This window comes from Barbus barbus (assembly GCF_936440315.1).
Source record: "Barbus barbus genome assembly, chromosome: 9".
NCBI classification, from domain to species: Eukaryota; Metazoa; Chordata; class Actinopteri; order Cypriniformes; family Cyprinidae; genus Barbus; species Barbus barbus.
Window position 1 is genome coordinate 7,926,785 of NC_136737.1, and position 23,510 is coordinate 7,950,294.

The 23,510-nt window shown below is 38.5% G+C and overlaps 2 protein-coding genes across 2 annotated transcripts in view; both read right to left on the reverse strand.

Annotated features, from left to right (window-relative positions):
* The window catches only part of LOC306875011 (uncharacterized protein), a 991,916-nt gene that overhangs the window by 434,650 nt on the left and 533,756 nt on the right, over positions 1-23,510 (reverse strand). The window lies entirely within an intron of this gene.
* LOC306875050 (uncharacterized protein) lies at positions 582-10,002 on the reverse strand. The gene is made up of 6 exons (XM_079425427.1): positions 9,692-10,002; positions 8,292-8,609; positions 4,013-4,342; positions 2,636-2,737; positions 2,495-2,520; positions 582-2,123 (listed from the first exon to the last, which is right to left on the reverse strand). The coding sequence occupies exons 1-6, from the start codon at positions 9,747-9,749 to the stop codon at positions 2,037-2,039; spliced, it is 921 nt and encodes a 306-aa protein (XP_079281553.1). The 5' UTR covers positions 9,750-10,002; the 3' UTR covers positions 582-2,036.

Below are 23,510 nucleotides of genomic sequence, written 5' to 3' on the forward strand. Positions count from 1 at the left end.
TAGAGAAGCCAAAGTAGTGATAATAATAAAAAATAATAAAAATGCAAATCAATGACACCACTGATGGTTCATGTTTAACAAAGTAACAGAAAATGAACAGATAGGTTTTAGCAACAGATTGGAATAACACATCCACATTAGTGACTCATCATCATTATATTGTCCAAGATCCTCTGCTGAAATAATCCCTTTAGAAAAAAAATGTTGCATTAGTAGGCTAGCTTTAATATGAAGTAATACCTAACATGATCTAATATGATGTGCTGTGTGTTGAGAAAAACATGAGTTAAAAAAGTGGTGGACACTTTCAAAGTCATCTCAATAACACTTATGAACAATTTACACAAGTCTGCTAAATCTACATAGCATTTTCATCCAAAGAACATCATGGTACACATCCAAAAATATCTGATTCATTCAGAAGTGCTAAAAGTTTAGATGAACGCTTAATGCATCAGAAAGTGTTAAAATCGTGCTTCAAAATGTAGACACGGTCACTCTAAACTATTCAGTGCAGCTTAGTTCAGTTATTTCTCATAGCAAATGCCCGATAGCAAATTTCATAAACTCAAGAAGCAGTTATGGGACTTAGATATGTTTTTAATTGCATTTGTAGAAATATACAGAAAGAAACATTTTATTTTCCATACACAGAAAAATGTAACACACTTTTTCATAGCTAATGCGAAGTTAAAGAAAGCAAAGAAAAAAAAGTCTATAAAAAGGCAAATAATGCAAAAATTATAAAACAATCTAAAAACTGGAAAATCATCTAAAAATAGGCTAATAATGACTGTGTGCAAGTATTCAAGTGAAGGTGATCATTTCTATCTTACAGTGATATTATTTTACAAACACACACACACACAAAACCAATACTTAGAAATCATACTGGACACAACCCAGCTGAACATACTTCATATATCAAACTGAAAAAGACAGAGGTCAAAGAAAAAACAAAAAAACAATAACAGATTACAGAAACAATGTGAAGTATTACGCTTTACCTTGAAGGCAAAAAAAAAAAAAAAAAGGCAGAATGTTATACTTCACAAAGAAAAGCTATTTATTTACATCTATAGTATAAATATACGACACAATCTGTATTGTTAAAAGCGCTACATAAAGGTGACTTGACTTGATATAATAAAAACAAACAAATATTGTTTTATCAGTAAACACATTTGTGAAATGTACTGGATGCTTAATTTAAAAAAAAAAAGGAAAAAAAAGCTTATTCAGCAGTCAGTAACAGTTTTGAAACAAAACATAAAAATGCTGCTTGTATCTCCAGAGAGTTATTAACCCTATAAAGCCTGTCTCATGTTTGATGCATATATTTCTAAGGGATTATCAACCCCTTAGATAGATTATCAACATGACCCAAACTCTTACTGATTTTTATCGACTAAACATATTTTATATTGTTAGTAATATGTCAAGAAAAATACTTAAATCAACTTACGTTCACTTAATTATCCAGACATCATTTTTTATAGAAATTGTTTAAATGTATCAAATATGATCATCAGGCTTTTGAGGAACATTTATTTGTTCATCATTCATCTCTGTTTTGAAACTACAGAGAACTAAGCATTTAAATATCATCTTAAGAAGACATTCTTGGGAGATATAGAGTGAAAACTGATATTTTCATCATTTTACATAAGTATCTGATAAGTGTTTTAAAGGTGTCACGCATTTACATTACAAGCAATAAAAAAATGTTCTTACTTTTTGGTCATATAAATATCAGCATCTGCACGAAATTAGTCTCAGTTTGGGTCTCTGAATAAAACTCAGGTGTTTTTTTTAATAAGCTCTGTATTTTTACTATATCATACTAAATGAGCCATAAATGCCTGATGTATCAAATATGATACTCAACAAAATATGTACCGTATGCAAACTTTTTGAACAATATTTTGTCTGAAGGTTCAATAAACTGTTCCATCAAAAAAAAAAAAGTTTGACTTATTTCACATGGCAGGCTTTACAGGCTCTCTTAATTTTCCCTTTCAATAAAATAAATAATGTTACAGTTGTGTCTCAATGGCAGCCTCAGTAGCCATCTGAATAAGAGCTTCAGTCTGATCAGGGCATGTGTCTTCAGCACCATACATCTGTAAGAAACACAAAGTCACAGAAGGAAAAAGAAACAGGATTGATGTTTGAATTACACAAACACACAATACTACAAACTAGATATAAAGTTGCTATTTTTGTTTTGATGTTGTGATATTTAGTTCATTGGAGAGTTTTTTTATTGTGTTTTTTAAGAGACTATTTACTGTGAATCTGCAAGATTTCCTATTCATTAGTTTCTATAAATAACTAAAAGAACAAGTGTGTTTAATAATGACAGTAAATTAAAATAATAAGTCTGCAATATCAAGCAATATAAGGATCTGTTTTGTCCAACTAATTAACTGAAAGTGAATAAAACCAGAAGCATCAGAACATAATAAATGTACAGTTGCAGACATCATCTTACCTCATCCCTGGGCTGCCTCCTGATGCCTGTTTGAACAATAATAAACTTGGTTAAACACTGCTGACTTTGCTTAATGAGGATTTTTTTCCCCTTCAATTCTCATATTTCCATCTTGTTAAATCAGCTGTATATAATACTCACATCCAATAATTGCGTTGCGCTTATAGAAAACAGCTGCAGCAACGAGCAGAACAACAACAAAAGCAGCAGCAGCAACTGAAGACAATCCTGAATCTGAAACATCTTTGACAGACAGAAGGACAAACAGATTTGACTGATCGATTTGATCTTGGATCATTAGTGTTGCATGATTTTAACTGATAAATGGTGACTTCTGTGTAAGAATTACAGAACCTCAGACACTTTAGTCTCCTGAGATGGACAACACACACACAGTGCATTAACATACAGACATCTGTCTCCGCACCCCACTGAGAGAAAACGCGGGAAATGCCTCCCTCGCATATGCATAAACTCCTTTTCATCCCTTCCTTCCCTTCCCCCATCCTTCCCTTCACTCAGCTCACTCAGAATGGTCAATAGAAGAATGTAATATTCTACATTAATGCAAGTGTTATTTACAGTCATGTTTGGTATCATTTGAATTGTCTCAGAGCGACTGGTACAATGGTCTCATTCTTATAAGAAGTAAACTAAAAGGTAATACAAATCCTAAGAGTTCAGAGATATTTTGCATACTGTAGAGGGCGGATCAGCACCTAGTGGTTTTCATGCAAATTACTTTCTGTCCCAAAAGGTGCTAACTCGACTTGATCAAAGCAAATTCAAATTGTGAGTTCCTGCCTACATTTCAGGGGTGTTGGTCTTGGTTTGAGGTACTTAAGGAAATGTGGCAAAAGGGTCGGGGCGATTCTGTAACCAGAAGCCCGTAGTGTGGTGTCTCAATGCTCACACTATGTATTTCTATAAAGTCAGGTATGCATCCTTTACTCTTAGATTTATCTTTGAGAATTGGATGTTTTGTATTGATATGATTTGATCTCTTTGAATTGCTGTGGAATTGACATTAATACATACAGTATTTACCTGACTGAGAATAAATTGTCACATTTGACCTTATTCTGTTTTACTCTGTAATTATTGACTCTAGTAGATTACGTTGCATCCTTGTTAAAGACATGAGCAACCGAATGAACGAGTAAATATAAAGTCAAGAGTTAACTAGAATAATCAAATATCAGAAGAATACTAATTAGAAATAGACAAGCAATCAATTTGTACTTCAAGCTAAATACAAGATTAAATGATAAAATGGAGTCAGATTAGAGTTTAACTTAAATTGAAGAACTTTGCACACCCGAAAGACCGAACACGCAGGAAACCTTCATCCACCATCGGAAACCTTCTTTCAAACCCCAGATGAAAGGGTGGAGCCTTACATCTGGCATTGTTTTTAAAGATCAATCCAGGTTCTCATTTAGTGGACTTATTTAAAAACATTGAACTGTATTCTAAAATAACACAGAAACATGCACTGAATGACAAAATAATACTCACAAGTGACAGCAACAGTGAAGATCCTAATAATGCTGAATCTGCTGCTGTTGATCTGTAGTTGATAATCTCCAGAGTCTGTTATTCTGGTGTTTGTGATGTTCAGAGATCCAGTCTGATGATCCAGCTTCAGTCTGTCTCTGAATCTCTCTTTACACTGAACATCTGTACAGATCTTACTCTGATCTCCAGTGAATTCAGCGATGAGAACGTCATTAAAATGCCACTTCATCGTATCATTTGGCCTTTTTATTACACCATGATCTAAAGTGACAGATTCTCCCTCCTTCACAGACTTTCTCTTCATTTCATCTCGTTCAGCAGCAGAAACCTCTGAAACACAAACCAACAGCTGATTGGAGGACAACAACAAACAAACAAAACAACAAAGAATGGAAGAAAGGGAAAAAAAACCTACACAACATTATGATTGCGTATTTTTCCATGAATTTCAGACTGAAAATCCTTATTTTTGCTCATCACAGACTTATTTTACAGGAAATCCTCAATCAAACAGATTATACTAGAAGATAAGGGTCTCATGAGAAACAGGAGTTGTGCCATCTCCATCAGAACACAACTGCAGCTCATGAATTAAAAGAGTTCACTAAAATGTTTTTATTATAGATGCACTTGCATTGCATTAAGATTTCTATTAACAACAATGTTTTATCAATGCAGATCAGTCACCAATCACAGAAATGACTGCTAAGTGCATAAATGCAAGTCAATCAGAGGCATTCAAATGAGCAACTGTCAAACCCTTATTGGAATAAAAGAGAAAAAGTTATGCAGAAAGAGTTCTTTCCATTTGCACTAAAATATTTTAGTATTGCAGTTTAAACTTGATACAAAAACACAGCACTAACTAGGTAATTAAACAGATAACCTGGCTTTAAATTTTTTAATTTAATAAAATTTTAATACAGTAGTTTGACCAGTTTTTTTAAGCATGTAACGATGTTACAGTTTCAAAGTAACTTTGAGAGGAGATGAAGGAGGTGCACTCTTTTACACAAGGAGTAACCTGGCCTTGCTGTGTGTCTCATGCAAACAAATATAGCATACGAACATCAATGTACAAATTCACTCATAGATGATCTTCTGCAACTTAATGAATATAGTAAAACTCACATCTCAAATCATGTCATACTGCATCAGTAATTTTATGTCATTTTACTCTAATGGCAATGTAGGTCCTTTTCTATGCAATTAAAGTTGAATAACTGAACATAAACATAGGAGCCTGATAAAAATGCTCATTTTAGCAGAAAATTTCAGACGGCATTTAGAGGCTTTTGCATCTGAACTCTTCATATATTTGTGTATTTATTCATCCAAGTGGCGATCAGAGCATATTTCCTTGCATGCCTTGTTCTAATAAAAAATAAGCAATTTAAAGGGTTTCAAATAACCTATTGGTATTTTCATGTAATAATTTTTTTTTTTTTACTTTAAACTTACAATATAATTGTCCCAAGGTTTAAGATATGTCTTTGCATGCCATGCTTTTTGGAAACGTTTACATTAACAGTAGACCTACGGCTAATTTTAGAGCTATTTGAAATAATATTTCAGTTTAGATTCATATTAGATCTCAATAATATTTGAATTTATTGAATTAAGATCGTGAAATACTCTTCAACTCCTTTGGTTCTGACAGCAATAAGGAGATCATACAATCAAGTTTTATATATATATATATATATATATATACATTATATAACAAGATGACTGATGCTATTATTCACCATTTAAAACAGCTGAACTGAGTAAAATAATATGTCCCCTCATTCTTCCTCGTAAAAATTAACGTAGATTCAAGTGATCTGTGATAACAATACTTGGGTAAAGTTGGTTTTATATTCGCACATTCGGACTTCTGCATTCAATTACTTTGTTAACCACACTACATTGGACATTCAGTGGACATTCGCAAGTAAATATGCCATCAAAACAATACTTCATCATTTTGATCGATTGTGAAAAAAAATTCTCTCGCAAATGCAACTTTATATTTCGACGTTATAACTCCATTTAACTCAACAATAGCGAGTTTGTCCATTCTGAGGGGAAAAACTCCAGAAGTGTGGGATATAAACTCAAGAGAATGGCGAGTTGATTTTTTCTTATCAGAATTTTGAGATATAATCTCAAGTCAGAATTTTTAAATATTGGAATTTTAACGCTGCTGCCAGTGCCAGAAAAAAACATGGACAGCTGTGGTTAAACGAGATAAAATGAGTGGACTGGACAGAAATGATCGTCAAAAATGCTCACGTTTGGCACACTTCTTACATTTACATGTATGCATTTAACAGACACTTTTATCCAAAGCGACTTACATTGCATTCAAGTTACAATTTTTAGATTTTATCAGCTCTTGCTTTCCTTGGGAATCGAACCCATGACCTTGACATTGCTAGCGCCATGCTCTACTATTTGAGCTACATGCATCTCACTACTATGTCGAGTATGAAATAATGTCTGTGTGCATGTGTGTAAAACAAGAAACTGACGATTTAACATTATGTTTAATCATATGTAATTGTATATACACTCACCTAAAGGATTATTAGGAACACCTGTTCAATTTCTCATTAATGCAATGATCTAATCAACCAATCACATAGCAGTTGCTTCAATGCATTTAGGGGTGTTGTCCTGGTCAAGACAATCTCCTGAACTCCAAACTGAATGTCAGAATGGGAAAGAAAGGGGATTTAAGCAATTTTGAGCGTGGCATGGTTGTTGGTGCCAGATGGGCCGGTCTGAGTATTTCACAATCTGCTCAGTTACTGGGATTTTCACGCACAACCATTTCATAGAGGTCAGAGGAGAATGGGCCGACTGATTCAAGCTGATAGAAGAGCAACTTTGACTGAAATAACCACTCGTTACAACCGAGGTATGCAGCAAAGCATTTGTGAAGCCACAACACGCACACAACCTTGAGGCGGATGGGCTACAACAGCAGAAGACCCCACCGGGTACCACTCATCTCCACTACAAATAGGAAAAAGAGGCTACAATTTGCACGAGCTCACCACAATTGGACGGTTGAAGACTGGAAAAATGTTGCCTGGTCTGATGAGTCTCGATTTCTGTAGAGACATTCAGATGGTAGAGTCAGAATTTGGCGTAAACAGAATGAGAACATGGATCCATCATGCCTTGTTACCACTGTGCAGGCTGGTGGTGGTGGTGTAATGGTGTGGGGGATGTTTTCTTGGCACACTTTAGGCCCCTTAGTGCCAATTGGGCATCGTTTAAATGCCACGGCCTACCTGAGCATTGTTTCTGACCATGTCCATCCCTTTATGACCACCATGTACCCATCCTCTGATGGCTACTTCCAGCAGGATAATGCACCATGTCACAAAGCTCGAATCATTTCAAATTGGTTTCTTGAACATGACAATGAGTTCACTGTACTAAAATGGCCCCCACACTCACCAGATCTCAACCCAATAGAGCATCTTTGGGATGTGGTGGAACGGGACCTTCGTGCCCTGGATGTGCATCCCACAAATCTCCATCAACTGCAAGATGCTATCCTATCAATATGGGCCAACATTTCTAAAGAATGCTTTCAGCACCTTGTTGAATCAATGGCATGTAGAATTAAGGCAGTTCTGAAGGCGAAAGGGGGTCAAACACAGTATTAGTATGGTGTTCCTAATAATCCTTTAGGTGAGTGTACATTGTTAGGAGTAATTGTGGCTGGATTAATAATGTAAAAAGCTGCCTGCTGAAATTGATATATATACACATCTTCATGACTAGATAGACACGGTGAGGTTTTACTATACAAGTTTGATGTGAGCCCCTCAACTGGAGGGAATCCTGTCAGATCGACCAAGCTTTGAGTAAAAGCATGCACGGGTCGGCCAATCTGGTTTCGTTCATTAAATTAACCTTTTCAAATAACAATTGCGTTCCCGGACAGTGAGTGACCTTACATATGCAGGTAAATCAGTTCAAATAATCAAATTTTTCCAATTATTGTTTAAAAAAAAAAAAAGCTAACTTCATAGCTAGCGTTAGTGAAGCGGGCAGGGGGGTCTTTCTGCCTCCACCTAAGCTCCGCCCACAGAAAAACGTCACAGTGTTTACTAACAGGAAAAGAGCTCTCTTTCAGCGCCTGATTACAATTCCTACAAAATCATGTTGTGATAAATGCTGTTTTAACTATGTAATAAACTTGATACAAAAACACAACACATTAAATAGATGTGATTTAAACATAGATAACCTGGCTTTAAAATGTTAAATGACTCACCATATACAGTAACGCTAAAGATCTTTTCAATGTTGCGGCTGGTGATCATTAGTTTATAATCTCCAGAGTCTGTGGTGCTGATGTTTGTGATGGTCAGAGATCCAGTCTGATCCACATTCAGTCTGTCTCTGAATCTCTCTTTACACCAATCATCTATACAGATCTTACTCCGATCTCCATTAATTAGAGCTAACCGACTGTCTCTAAAATACCATGTCATTCTGTCTGTACGGTTCATTTCAACATCGGTGTATAAAGTGACTGCATCTCCCTCCATCACAAACAGAGACACACTGTCTGTCTCAACAGCAGAAGCACCTGAAGAAGAAAAGAACAGTTAATTACAAATCATTTCTGGAATAGTGGGACAAATATATGCAATATGAAAATAATGTGAATCTCTGCATTCAAATTGTGATGCATGCATGATACAGGACCATGACAAAACAATAGGACCCTTGCAGTTTGATGTTGTCACAACCTAAATAACATTGTTCATTCATTCATTCATTCAATGATACTTGTTGAACCTAAGTGTAGTGTGGCTAAATAACATTTTGTTTTTTAAGCATGTAACGATGTTACAGTTTCAAAGTAACTTTGAGAGGAGATGAAGGAGGTGCACTCTTTTACACAAGGAGTAACCTGGCCTTGCTGTGTGTCTCATGCAAACAAATATCATAAGAACATCAATGTACAAATTCACTCATAGATGATCTTCTGCAACTTAATGAATATACTAAAACTCACATCTCAAATCATGTCACACTGCATCAGTAATTTTACTCTAATGGCAATGTAGGTCCTTTTCTATGCAATTAAAGTTGAATAACTGAACATAAACATAGGAGCCTGATAAAAATGCTCATTTTAGAAGAAGATTTCAGACGGCATTTAGAGGCTTTTGCATCTGAACTCTTCATATATTTGTGTATTTATTCATCCAAGTGGCGATCAGAGCATATTTCCTTGCATGCCTTGTTCTAATAAAAAATAAGCAATTTAAAGGGTTTCAAATAACCTATTGGTATTTTAGGGTTAGGGTTAATAAAAAATTGCTTTTACTTCAAACTTACAGTATAATTGTCGCAAGGTTTAAGATATGTCTTTACATGCCATGCATTTTGGAAACGTTTAAGTTAACAGTAGACCTACGGCTAATTTTTGAGCTATTGTAAATAATATTTCAGCTGATATCTCAATAATATTTTAATTTATAGAAATAAGAAATCCTTTTCAACTCCTTCGGTTCTGACGTCAATAAGGAGATCATACAACGACATTTTCTATAATGACTAACGTTACCATGCCATGAATGATATAAGAACTACAAAATAAAACTGGTTTCTACGGCGAATGTAAAAGAGACAAATAAACAAAATAACAAATAAAAGCCTTACCCCACACGAAGAATAGGCATATACCTCCTAACTTTACCAAAAAAGTAAATATCTTCATCACTTTTCCTTTGAAATGAACGCAGATTCAAAAACATAATGTCGGATGCAAAAGTGAAAGTAAACGCGTTATCCAGATCTGTTGAGTGAAAAACATCAGTTTTCAAATTCAAGCACCATGTCGAAGCCTTTGTTCGTGTTTTGCCAAAAGTCTTCGATGTTTGGAGGTTTGGTGAGGACTAGTTATTTGACATGAACCGAGGTGTCGGAGTTACCGCGACCAAGTGTCTGTCATACTCGAAATCAGGACCCCAAGGGATACACTCTCTTTAGCGCCTGATTACAATTCCTACAAAATCATGTTATGATAAATGCTGTTTTAAGTTAACTATGTAATAATGACCATTAATGTCTGTATTAGTTAGCTTATGTACAAGAATAGCATACGTATATATACCCGATTAGCCTGATAACTTAGTATATAGCCTACTCATTATATTATAACTTATAATATACAGGATTTTGAACTTATCCTACATGTATTCACACTTAGGCCTATTTTTACATTTAATTATGTGCTAAATTGAGTGTTAAATGTCCACAGTTTTATTTTATAAATTAAACTAATCAATGATGTTCAATTATTCACTTAGGGTATACGTTTTTATTTATTAATTAGCAGGAAATCAAGTAAGATTACGTAATTTGTTTCATTATGCACTAATTTGTTCTATTATGCAATATATAGTAGGCTATTATTACATTAATGTCGTTCACATGTATTTAGGATGTGATAAAGACTCGATTTGTCATGATTTCGGTACAGATACATGAAGTGGCCAAAAAGCTGACAAAAGACCTATATTTAAGCGGTTATTAATTAAATGTGCCCAAAAACAAGCAGAATCCATTAATAAACACATTAATATTGGACATTTGAAAGTCATTCTATAGTTAGGGGTACATTTCAGGTCAGCCAAGAAGTCAGAAAAAGAGTATTCTTTTTTGATAAATAAACTAGGAGTTTGAATAATATATCCCCTTAATGTGCTAAATTAATTATTTGGCATGTTTAAGCTCTAATGACTCATGATTCCTTTTGATTCACTTTTGATTCAACATTTGATTCATTATTTTGTCAACTGTGTTGCGGACAAATGCTGTGTCAAATGAAACATGAAGTATCACATGTTTGATAACACATTTGTTTGAAGGTTTTTGAGTCTATTCACCAGAGTTTTTGATTTTATCGGTCTAACTGATTTGAAAATATGAATTTGGGGCATCATAATGGGCGTTCTGTGAGATTTCATCATGAAAGATGAAGCTTTCTTCAACATAAATCCAAAGTATGCTGAAGTTAGCGTTATTCACCATCCTTACCAAAGACATCCATCTCCAGAGATATCCCCATCTTTTTGTCTGACGGTTATTTCACATTTAAAAGATTTATAACATAAAAACCACACATAACACAGTTGACAAAGTAACACAGTTGACAGGTATGAACTTGGTATCCATAAAGCCATTTAAACACACACACATTATAATAACATACATTATAAAGTTAATGACTATATTACATTATTATAAAGTTAAATTAAGTTTTGTAATGCATCATGATACTTGTAAGGACTTGTTCAATAACATCATAACACTTTATCAGTCATGACTATGTGGAAATTAGGGTGACCATACATGCCATTTTTCCCGGACATGTCCTGGCCAGGATTTCTATATTGCTTTGATTCAAAGTACCTCGAGAGCTTTTCGAAAACATAAGGAACCAAAGTCATACACCACACTCAAACAAAGCCAAAACCTAGATATTTTAAGCAATGTCTGTGAAAAATGGCACATATGGTCACCCTACAGAAACAGATATATGCCAAATCTAAAATATTATATAGGTTCATGAGTGAATCATGAGGAATGTGAATATAATGTGTATATAATGGATAGGCCTACTGAGTTCATAGAAAGTGTGGTCGTGATTAGATCAGTTAAGTGTATCCATTGTAATGCAAATCATGGTATTTAAGGCAATTCCTATGTAATTTCCGTGTCATGACAATAGTTGGTGAATATTTTTTTTATCAACAGCACTCAGTGGGAGCATAAATTGACCAACAAAAGTTGTTTGCACCGCACTCTTTCGTCGCTTGATCTTTCGTTTAGGCGCGTTGATCCATTAAATCACTTATTATACAAAACCATGATCCGCACTCACACGAAATAGTCTTTTCTTTTCGTTTTATTCTACATTTTATCACCAATAGGACAAGGACACATACGTTTCGGCTCAAAGGCCTTCTTCAGTGTGTATAAATTGCATAAATTGACCCTGAATTGCCAACAATGTCAACTGTGTTAATCCTTATTAACTGTGTTACAGCTGATGGGTAACACAATTGACAGATAACACAGTTGACATTTCGGCCATTTTAGGGCCTTGTGCAAACTGGTGACCTTGGACTAGTTAGTACATGTGATTGATTAACTTATGTTTTAATATTCTTTCTCTACATATTTATAAATATAACATGTGACGCAAGTTCACCAGAACATGTTGATAACACAGTTGACAATCAATTAATCTACTCTACAATAGACAATAATATAGATCAAATATTGAAGAGGAGAAGTTATGACTTTCCACACTGTCTTCAAACTTCCCTCCAAAAAAGGAAAATACATCAAGTGATGTTGGACATGTGACTTTGGAACAAACCATTGCTGATTTATAGGGGGTTTTATAGTGAGTAACACAGTTGACACTGATTTCTCGGACGTACACAAAATGGATGATTTAATGTAGATGCATGAGCAAAATATTGTTTTAAACACCTTTCTCATAATTTAATGATTCATTTGCATAAATAATTATAAGAAATATATGCAGAAAAAATTTATTTTAGAGCTAATCTGAAGAGCAAAACCTCACATTTACCAAATCGGCAGCACAAAAACAGTAACTTCCAGTATAGAATAAGCCATTTTTGAAGGATAAAAGATGGATATTTGTTGGATTTTTGTATTAAATTAATTAGAAATGTCCCCTTATATAAAAGTGATCATTGTTTGAAGTGAAAAGTTAATGAAAAATTTGTAAAATTGATAATAGAGTCCATGGACATGACATGTACCCCTAATTATAGGATCACTCATAAAAGGTACAGTTTTATTACAATAGAATACACTTATAAAATCTGTTAAAATACATTATCCATTCACCACACTCACTTATTGTATTTTTCTCATTCTAATTTGCACATACTTCATACTTGACCTGCACATACTTGACCTGTATATACTTGTCTATATTATATATTGTGTTTTTTTTTTTTTTTTTAGCTGCTTTGTACATTGGTTATTGGCTATTTGTTGTTATTTTGTTTTTATTATCTGTGTCCTGTCGTGTTACTGTCTTTCTGTTGCACTGTAGAGCTTCTGTCACTACAACAAATTCCTTGTATGTGTAAACATACTTGGCCAATAAAGCTCATTCTGATTCTGATTCTGATTATAATATTGATCATTTCCTGCTTTTTCTACATGCATTATTAAAATTCCTTACTTGACATGAAATTTTCAATAAGTTATTGTAGTGACTTTACTACTATTAGTTTAATTTTAGCTTTTAGGGAATCACTCTTAAGATTCGATATTTATATGATTAATTGAAATTAATCAGAATGTCCAACTTATACCTTGTTAACGATGCCTTATTAACGACTTGTCCAGCAAGCATTAAAATCAGCACGTTATTTCTTAATTTTGTTTGTCTTATTTGCGGCCAATGATAAAACAATCAAAATAGTTAATTATCAAATTCATGAGCGTAGGTAAACGCGGTCTTTTTGGCAAGTAATTAAGATTTGAAAAATCACATAGCAACTGTTACAGAGGAGGTTCCTGTACCGCCTCCCTCGCACCACCAGAGGGAGCAATCGCCTGAGTATTAGTTTTTCCATGAACTCCATTTCCCATAAGGCCTCATACCTGGGACTGATTGCACTTACACCTGCACCTCATTTACACACACGCTTATAAGCTGCTCACACACACAGACTCTTCGCGAAGTCTTGATTTGCCCCGGCTGTCATTTCTGAGCGTTATTTCCCGTGTTTGTTTTCTGTGAGTTTTGACCTTGGACTGTTTACCGTTATTGATTGTTTGCTGCCTGCCCTGACCTGGATTGTAATTCGGATTCTGATTCTTGCTGCCTGCCCCGATCTTCTGCCTGTATTCACAACTCTGTCTCTGCCTCGCCTACATTGCTCAGTTTGCTGTTGATTGACCCTGCTTGTTTGACTATCCCGAATAAAGAGCTGCAAATGGATCTAACTCCGTCTGGTCCCTCGCAACAGCAACAGACATGAGGTTTCTTAATAGAATCAAAGTTTATTTCACTACTCTAACACAATATTAAACTAAACAACATAACACAAAACGGAAGACATACACACATAAAGGTAATGAGTTGTTTTGATCTGAAGAGAGTTTTAGGTTTTAATGCTCATTTTCAACATGAGGGAAATCACACAAACATGGAACTCTTTTATATTTACTCTTAGCGATGAATACAACCAGTTTCCAGCAGATTTAGGGAATATTGTCTTGCTTTGCTTTCAGTTGAGTTCAGTTCTTTCCCGGTTCAAGACGGACCGTGCATGGATTGGCGGCTTGGGAAGTCGTCGTCACAAGGGTACTCTTCAGTGGTTGGTTGGCTTCGTTCTGACTTGATGACGCTCTCAGGAGGTCGTTTCAATTCTTAGGCTTCAGATATTAAAGTTCTCTCGAAGTTTAACTGAGGCTTTGGATGTTAAAATTAAAAGTTTAACTGAGTCTTGATCACTGTTGCAATGCTCGGCCGTGATGTTAGTGGCAAGAAGCGCTTTGCAGCGCGTGAGCAAGCAGAGAGACGAGCGAGTTGAGCTTAAGCTTTTCTTTTCCAGTTTCCATCCAACCGAAGACACAGTTGGGTATCTGTTTTTTAACGGGCCGATTTGGGATCTGCCCACGGGCGACTGACCCAATCGGATTCTTCCTGTGGGGCGGAGCCCCGCCCTACACAGCCTTTTTTCCGTGCAAACATTATCCGTTCATTTATTTTATCACATGAAGAACTTATTGACAACAGATTTCTATTCATATTGTAACCATACCTTGATGGGAAAAGACCGTTTTCATACACACCAGATTAATACTAATGAAATCAGCTTTCATCTGAAACCACACATTAGGTTTGCCTCTTTGTCTGTTAGGGAGCAACAAGGTGCGTTCCTGGAATGTGCTGATAAAGCGAGGTCATAATGTCACTTTTGGGACGATCTGGAGATTTTCTTAGTTCAGGACGTCGATTGTCTTCTTCAACGATACCATCATTTAATTACTGCGCTAATGGAAAGGAAACTCAGGGAGTATTAGTTCTGGGGTCTTTCCAAATGACAAGGTCTTTTGCCCTGTTCGACTTTATTTATAGTAAACCGATCGCGAACATTGACGGTGCTCTTCTTTAACGACATCCAGATGTTCCTCTCCAATATATCCTGGTTTTTATGGTCTCCTGAGATTTATGAGGAGATCGGTTGGGAGTGAGAAAGCTTTGATTCCTGCTCAGAAATGTGTTGTCCTTAGGTGTGTGTGTGTGTTCTGGTTTCGCCTAGGTCCTACATTCTTATTCAGCACAACCATTCTGCACAGCGCTGCTTCAAGTCGAACACACCTAATGACTGCCTTAAATCTGGAACTCATGGACATCACCAGAGACTGGATTTCCTCCTTTGTGATGCTTTGCCAGGCCTTTGAGCGGACTTCAGTTGTTTGTTTGAGGGTCTTTCTGCCTTTAGTTTTGTCTTCAGCAAGTGAAATACATGCTCAGTCAGGTTGAAAACAGGACATTCACTTGGCCATTGCCACTTTTGTACCTTCAAAAACACCTTGTCACGGTTCATAGAATCACTGTCTCATCTTGCTTGTCCGTTGTGGTGTGTGTGTGTGTGTGTTGCTGAGTGGGCGTGTCCAGCTCGTGATTACGGGCTGATCGGCTCCAGCTGTCTCTCGTTACTGGGGCTATTTAAGACCAGCTAACGATACTCTCTTTGTCAGATCCTCAGAATTTCTATGTGTTCCTGTGCTTCCTCTCGTTTGCTCCCTGGTGTGTTTCCTGTCTCTGCTCTGACTTCGGAGGATTCTACAGTCCTGTCTCTGCTCTGACTTCGGAGGATTCTACAGTCGGATCTGGCTGCCCTTTGCGTCCCTGCGTCCGTTTCCCATCTACGCTGTGCACGAGCTCAGTTGCTGTTTGTGACTCTGTTCTTCTTTATAATAAACTGTGATTATCTGCTATTGAATCCTTCTCTTGATTTCATAACAGAAGGATCTGACCACTAATTCAGCGGAAGCTCTGACTTTTCAAGGATGTCTCGAAAAGAGCAACGCACGGATGGATCGTCAGGATGAGCAGTTGTTCGCGACTGGACGAGCTGTGCAAGCGTTAGTTACGCAGGTGTCCGAGCTCACCACTCAAATTCAACAACTGAGGATGCCCGTTGCACTACCCCCACCGCCTGTTTCTCCAGCCCCTCTTAACGTCACGACTCAACGTGAGCCACAGCTGCCGACACCGGAGACATACAATGGTGAAACCAATCTATGTGAAGCATTTCTCATAAAATGCTCTGTTTTTTTTCTCTGCAACCACAGACTTTCGCCACGGAGGAATCCAAGGTGGCATTAGTTCTCACCTTGCTGTTTGGGAAGGCAGCGTTATGGGGAATGGCGGTGTGGGAGAATCGTCATTCTTGCTGTTCCTCGTTCCACGCACTTTCTGAAGAAATGAAGAGGGTCTTCGATCGCGGTATTCGATCGGTCGAATTTTTACTGACTGACTCGCCTATGGCCCCGGTGGTGCTGGGCCATCCTTGGCTCATCCGACACAACCCTAGAATTAATTGGGGTCAGGGTTCCGTCTCTGCGTGGAGTGAGAATTGTTATGCTTCTTGTCTTGTGTCTGCTGGTTCTCCTGTGTTATGTGTTTCTTTGCAGGATGAGGTGGTGAATCTGTCTAATGTGCCCGAGGAGTATCTCGACCTGAAGGAAGTGTTCAGTAAGTCCAGGGCTGCTTCTCTCCCTCCTCATCGTCCCTATGACTGTGCCATAGATTTAGTTCCAGGTACTTCCCCACCTAAAGGCAGGTTATACTCCCTTTCGGTTCCTGAAAGGGAGGCCATGGAGAAATATATTTCTGATTATCTAGTGGCTCTCTGCGACCTTGTATTGATTACCAAGGCTTGAATAACATCACGGTAAAGAATACTTATCCTTTACCGTTGATGTCTTCTGCGTTCGAGAGGTTGCAGGGAGCATCCATCTTCACCAAATTAGATTTACGTAACGCCTATCATTTGGTTTGCATAAGGGAGGGGGATGAGTGGAAAACTGCCTTTAATACCCCCAGGGGGCACTTTGAGTATCGGGTCATGCCGTTTGGGTTATCCAACTGTCCCGCAGTTTTCCAAGCACTCGTCAATGACGTACTGAGAGACATGGTAGATCAGTTCATATATGTTTACCTGGATGACATATTGATTTTTTCTTCGTCTCCCCAGGAACATGTGCAGCACGTCAGGCGAGTGCTCCAGAGGCTGCTTGAGAATGGGCTTTTTGTCAAGGCGGAGAAGTGCACGTTTCATGCACAGTCGGTTCCCTTTTTAGGGTACATTGTCTCGGTTGAGGGAATTCGCATGGACCCCGATAAGGTTAAGGCTGTGGTGGATTGGCCAACCCCTGATTCCCGTAAGGCCATGCAGAAGTTTCTGGGGTTCGCCAATTTCTACCGACGTTTCATTCGTAATTTCAGCCAACTAGCCGCTCCTCTGACGACCTTGACCTCCCCCAAGACGACGTTCAGGTGGTCCAGTGCAGCTGAGGCTGCATTTACCAAACTGAAACGCTGCTTCGTTTCGGCGCCCATTCTTATTGCCCCTGATCCCACACGTCAGTTTGTGGTGGAGGTCGACGTGTCAGGGGTGGGGGTAGGTGCGGTGCTGTCACAGGGAGCTTCCTCAGACGATAAAGTGCATCCCTGCGCGTTTTTCTCCCATCGATTGTCCTCTGCCGAATGTAACTACGACATTGGTAACAGAGAGTTGTTGGCGGTGAATTTAGCATTGGAGGAATGGCGTCACTGGTTAGAAGGGTCGGGGGTACCTTTTATCGTCTGGACCGATCATAAGAACTTGGAATACATCAGATCCGCTAAACGCCAGGCAGGCTCGGTGGGCACTTTTTTTTCGGTCGTTTTGATTTTTCACTGTCATACTGCCCGGGCTCCAAGAACATCAAGCCCGATGCGCTGTCTCGTATTTTTGATCGTTCCGAACGCCCGTCGTCTCCCGAGTGCATACTACCCGAGAGACTCTTTGTCTCTACACTCACTTGGGAGATCGAGTCGAAGGTTCGCACAGCCTTAGAGGGGATAACGCCTCCGCCCGGGTGCCCACCCGGTTATTTGTGCCGGAGGGGTTACGGTCCGACGTTATTCGGTGGGGTCATGGTTCCAATGTGGCTTGCCATCCAGGAATTGGACGCACTGGGTTTCTAGTTAAACAACGATTCTGGTGGCCCGTCATGGCTCATGACATTCGGGATTTTGTTTTGGCCTGCTCAATCTGTGCTCGTGGTAAGACTTCCAATCGAGCCCCAGAGGGGTTACTTTAACCGCTGTCTGTCCCTTTGAGACCCTGGTCCCACATTGCGTTAGATTTCGTTACAGCCCTCCCGCCCTCCCTGGGCAAAACGGTCGTTTTGATCGTAGTGGACCGATTCTCGAAGGCGGCTCATTTCATCGCCTTACCCAAATTACCGTCTGCTAAGGAGACAGCAGTTACTGTCGTTGATCACGTCTTTTGCATTCATGGCCTCCCGATGGACATGGTTTCCGACAGGGGACCCCAGTTTGTATCCAAATTTTGGAAAGAGTTTTGTCGTTGGCTGGGGGCGACTGTTAGTCTGTCCTCTGGTTTCCACCCTCAGAGCAACGGCCAGATGGAGCAGGCTAACCAGGACCTTGAGAGAGTGTTGCGATGTTTGGTTGTACAGAATCCCACTTCCTGGTGTCAACAACTTTTGTGGGTTGAGTACGCACATAACTCGTTACCAGTGTCGTCCACGGGCCTCTCGCCGTTTGAGTGTAGTCTAGGGTACCAGCCACCTATCTTTCCTAGTCTGGAATACGAAGTTGTGGTCTCCTCTGCCCACGCCTTCGTCCAGTGGTGCCATCGCACCTGGATAAGACCCGTATACGTCGTTGGTCAAAAAGTGTGGCTTTCTTCTAAGGACATTCCTCTCCGCTCCGTCTGTAATAAACTTGCTCCCAAATTAATTGGCCCGTTCCCTGTCAACAAAGTCCTTAGTCCGGTGGCAGTCCACCTAAAACTTCCTCCAGCGTACAGGAGAGTTCATCCCGTGTTTCACGTTTCTAAAATAAAACCCGTATTTCGTTCACCCTTTAATCCGCCTACCCCGGTTCCCCCACCGCGCGTCTCGTAGATGGGGAACCAACGTATTCGGTCAATCGTATTCTGGACTCGAGGCGGAGGGGACGCGAACGTGGACTGGGAAGGTTACGGTCCGGAGGAGAGAAGTTGGGTTCCGGCCAGGGACATTCTGGATCACTCCCTTATTGATGATTACAATCTACAGGTAAGGTTGGCTGGGAACGCCAGGGCGTCGCCCAATCAACGATGTAACAAAGAATAACAAAAATAAAGATACAAGACATGAAAAACAGTTTACATAAAGACTAGAATTTGTGAAACTGAGACAAAAAGCAAACAACCAAAGCTGAAATATCAAAGGGTTTCCCCTGATCAAGTTGACAATTCAAGATGTAAATCACAAACAATCATAATAAATAAGAACAAGAAACCACAAAGAAAATCACTTTACATAAGAAATTTACACCAAAACACACACACACACACACATTTCCAGACAAACCACCGTTCACTCAGATCACACAATCAAACACTCTAAAGTGTCTCAGCACACGATGAAGAAACACCACCACCAGCACAGGGGTACAAAGATCCTTCCACCTGTGGGACCCCAGCTCCAGATGAGACCACTACAATCCGATATAGTTATAATTATATAATTGAGGAAAGCTCTTTACGCGTAATTAAACGCGTTATGTTCTTATTCTGGACTCATCTACTTGTCTATACATCGTATGCTTTATTAATAATGTGTTTATTGAGTTTGGTCTTTTAAAAACACTGTTTTAATGCGTTAAGCCACATTAAGCATTTTCAAATGTCCCGCCGAAGTGCCGCTGTTGGCATGGGTTATTTACCTCTGCCCATTAATGTCAAAACATTACAAATAACGACTATAGCTATGCATTTCCACTGGCGTAGGTGGCGTAGCGAATACCACAGTGTTTTTGACGCGAGAGACCCGAGTTCGCGTCCGCCTTTGGCTGAAAACAAAGTTCTTCTCACTTTTCACATCTCTTATTACAATAAAATAATCAAAAAGTTTAAATAAAGTATCGGATTAGGTGTCTCTGAGCAGCAGGTAGATGCTGTACTTTGCTCTACGCTTAACATGGCTTAATGCGTTAAAACAGTGTTTTTAAAATGCCAAACTCAGTAAACATTATTTAAAAAAATCTCCTCAGACGCGCCTTTAGAGAGAAATGCATCTTCACGGATTATAATGAAAGAGTTTTTGTTTTCGATTAGATTTATTTCGTTAAGTAGTGATTTAAAGCTTTCTATAGATATATTTATCATGTCTGTGAGGCATGCATTCGCTGATTTTCCTTTCAGTTTTGTGAAGCGCTCCTGTTCAAGACCAGATGGCACGTCGTTTTCTTTATTTTATAAAATATTTTTTTTATATCTTATAAAAAGTTTTGTTGATATTGTGAGTGCACACAAATAAAACTAGACCCTTTACAGTTACGAATGATGTATTACTCTTACTTTTACGAGCAAAAATTGCGGCATAATTTGTTTCGATTGAACAGAAATGCTGTTGATTGCGCCGGTGCCTCCATGTCCTGCGCTTTAGCTTCCACTCTCCGCACAAACTACTGGATGCAGCACACATTTATCTAGGTTTAACGTTTAAAAATTGTTATATGCTTGAACTGTTTTAGTATATATATAGATTTTACTTTAGGCAAGTCATGATGATTTGAGAAGGCTAAATTGATCAAACATAAGCTATGATTAGCCTGCCAGTCTGCTGCTGGCCGCTTGGTCGTTACTTTAAGAAATAATAAAAAATAAAAAATAAAAAAAACATATTTAACAAAGAAAAAAAAAATGTTTCAAACGTTTTTCTAAATTAACTTAATAATAAAATAAAAAAAAACTATTTTATTAGCTGAAACAGTAATCTGATTTGGGAGAAGGGGAAAAAGACTGTCCTATAGTGTATTAGTTCGCTGGTGCATTTCTTTATTTTTTCCACTTGGGGTCAGTATCTCCTTTAGTGTTTCTTTTGGGTTCTTCTTCTTCATGGATTATAACGCGTGTTCTTCTCGGCGCTCGGTGGTGATGTGCTCATGGTTGCCAGGGTAGCGGTTTTCCCGCACAATTGGGCTATTTTAGAAAAGGAGTTGCGGGAAAAAATACGGAGTTGCGGGTTGCGGTTTTTTGGGCTACATGTATAATGTACCGCGGCCGCAAAAAAATAAATAAAATAAAATAATTGTGGACAAAGATAAAAGGGAACCTTTTATTAGTGGGTGTTAATCCCCGGAAATGAATACTTGGCAACAAACGCTGCTGCTCGCGAGACGCGAGTAGGCGCGCGCGCCACATGTGCTTTTGACGTCACAAATCAAGCATCATCATCACGTCACTCCATGAGAGCGTTGTAGTCAGAAGCGTCGGTTCGGTTGTCTGTGGATGAACAAGCAGCATACTAAAATGTCAGGTAAATGGGGAAAGTATGGAAAGAAGTATCGCAAAGAATGGGAGACAGAGAAAGGATTAAAGGAGTGGACCATCTAAGAAGAAAATGTTGTGAAAAGTTCTGAAAAAAGAGAAGACAAACAACAACAAAAACAAAGGGAAAAGTGTTCAAGTTCACCCAGTAAGCATATTTGTAATAATATTGATAAAAGCCAGTGTATGTTAATTTAGTTTAACAGTGTGTTCATTTTAATATTGATGCTTGTGTGTAAACAGAACAGCCGCAGATCTGGAGAGAAAAGCATCAGAGAGAAGTGCTGAGAAGAGAAAAAGTAAGTACAAGTTAGTACTTCTGACTAGGGTCAGAAAATATCAGAGAGGACATGTTCTTATTTGACCTTTATTGTATGAGATTGTGTATTAAAAAAACACAGTGTGTGATATTAAGAATTTGGGTAAGACAAAAGGCCAATACTTTAAACTTAAACTTATATAAATTTATTTTAAGGCCCTTTGTGGGAATCCAGCTGTTGTCTAATCTGATTGGACACTGAAAAATTGGGCTAGTTTTCATTCCATTTGGGCGGATTTTGAGTTGTCATTGGGCTGGAAATATTTCTGGGACCTGGCAACCCTGGATGTGCTGACGCTGCAGGAAATTTAGTTACACGCGGTGTGAGAAAATGTCCGGAGGTCAGGTGTTGACATTCTTCCCTCTTCTCAGTCCCCTTATCTTTGGGAAGCTTTGACATACCATAATCTTTTTACAATCAAAAAAGAGAGGTCTTCAGTAAAGACACTAAGAAGAAAACTGTGTCCTGTTATTCCTGGAACCACCTTCTCTTACTGTTTAGCTCACTGCATAGGCTGGCTGAGTAGCCACACACTCAACCGAGGGAAGAAGAATATTCCTTATGGGAGGAAAACGCGTTACCTTCTTATTCTGGACTCATCTGCTTGTCTATACATTGTATGCTTTATTAATAATGTGTTTATTGAGTTTGGTCTTTTAAAAACACTATTTTAATGCATTAAGCCACGTTAAGCATTTTCAAATGTCCCGCTGGAAGTGCCGCTGCTTCCTTTTACACTGAAATGCCTTCCGTTTACACTGAAAAGTTCACGCACATCCACATATGAAATCACTTGCATATACATATATACACAACTAAAGCATGCGTGTATGCGCGCATCGAGTTTATATGTATGTGTGAGTGTTTATAGGTGTATATGCATGGATCAAGTTTATATGTATATGCGAGCATGTAGGTGTGTCTGCATGCAGCGAGTTTATATGTATGTGAGTGTGTTGTTGTGGGTGTATATGCATGGATCGTGTTTAGCGAGCGTCTATAGGTGTATGCATGCGGGGAAGTCGTGGCCTAATGGTTAGAGAGTCGGACTCGTAATCGAAAGGTTGCGAGTTCGAGTCCCCGGCCGGCAGGGATTGTAGGTGGGGGGAGTGAATGTCCAGCGCTCTCTCCACCCTCAATACCACGACTGAGGTGCCCTTGAGCAAGGCACCGAACCCCCAACTGCTCCCCGGGCGCTGCAGCATGGCTGCCCACTGCTCCGGGTGTGTGTTCACGGTGTGTGTGTGTGTGTGCATTTGTTCACTACTCACTGCTGTGTGTGTGCACTTGGATGGGTTAAACGCAGAGCACCAATTTCGAGTATGGGTCACCATACTTGACAATACGTCACGACTTTACTTTTAAGTTTATATGTATACAAGTTATTCACAAGTGTATGCATTGGTATGGATTTCATATTAGTGTGCACGTGTATTTCATACGTACATGTATTTTGAACATCCAATAGTAAACATGTATATGCGAGTAATTTATAGGTGTATATGCACGTGTTTTATGTATGCATTGATAAGCGAA

Bases quoted from the DNA above. Each gene is read 5' to 3' on its own strand.
- LOC306875050 (XM_079425427.1), bottom strand. From the start codon at position 9,749: ATGAAGATATTTACTTTTTTGGTAAAGTTAGGAGGTATATGCCTATTC. The intron at 4,343-8,291 runs GTGAGTCATTTA...TTTGTGTTTCAG, and splicing joins CTTTAGCGTTACTGTATATG to AGGTTTCTGCTGCTGAACGA. The intron at 2,124-2,494 runs GTAAGATGATGT...TGTTTCTTACAG, and splicing joins GGAGGCAGCCCAGGGATGAG to ATGTATGGTGCTGAAGACAC.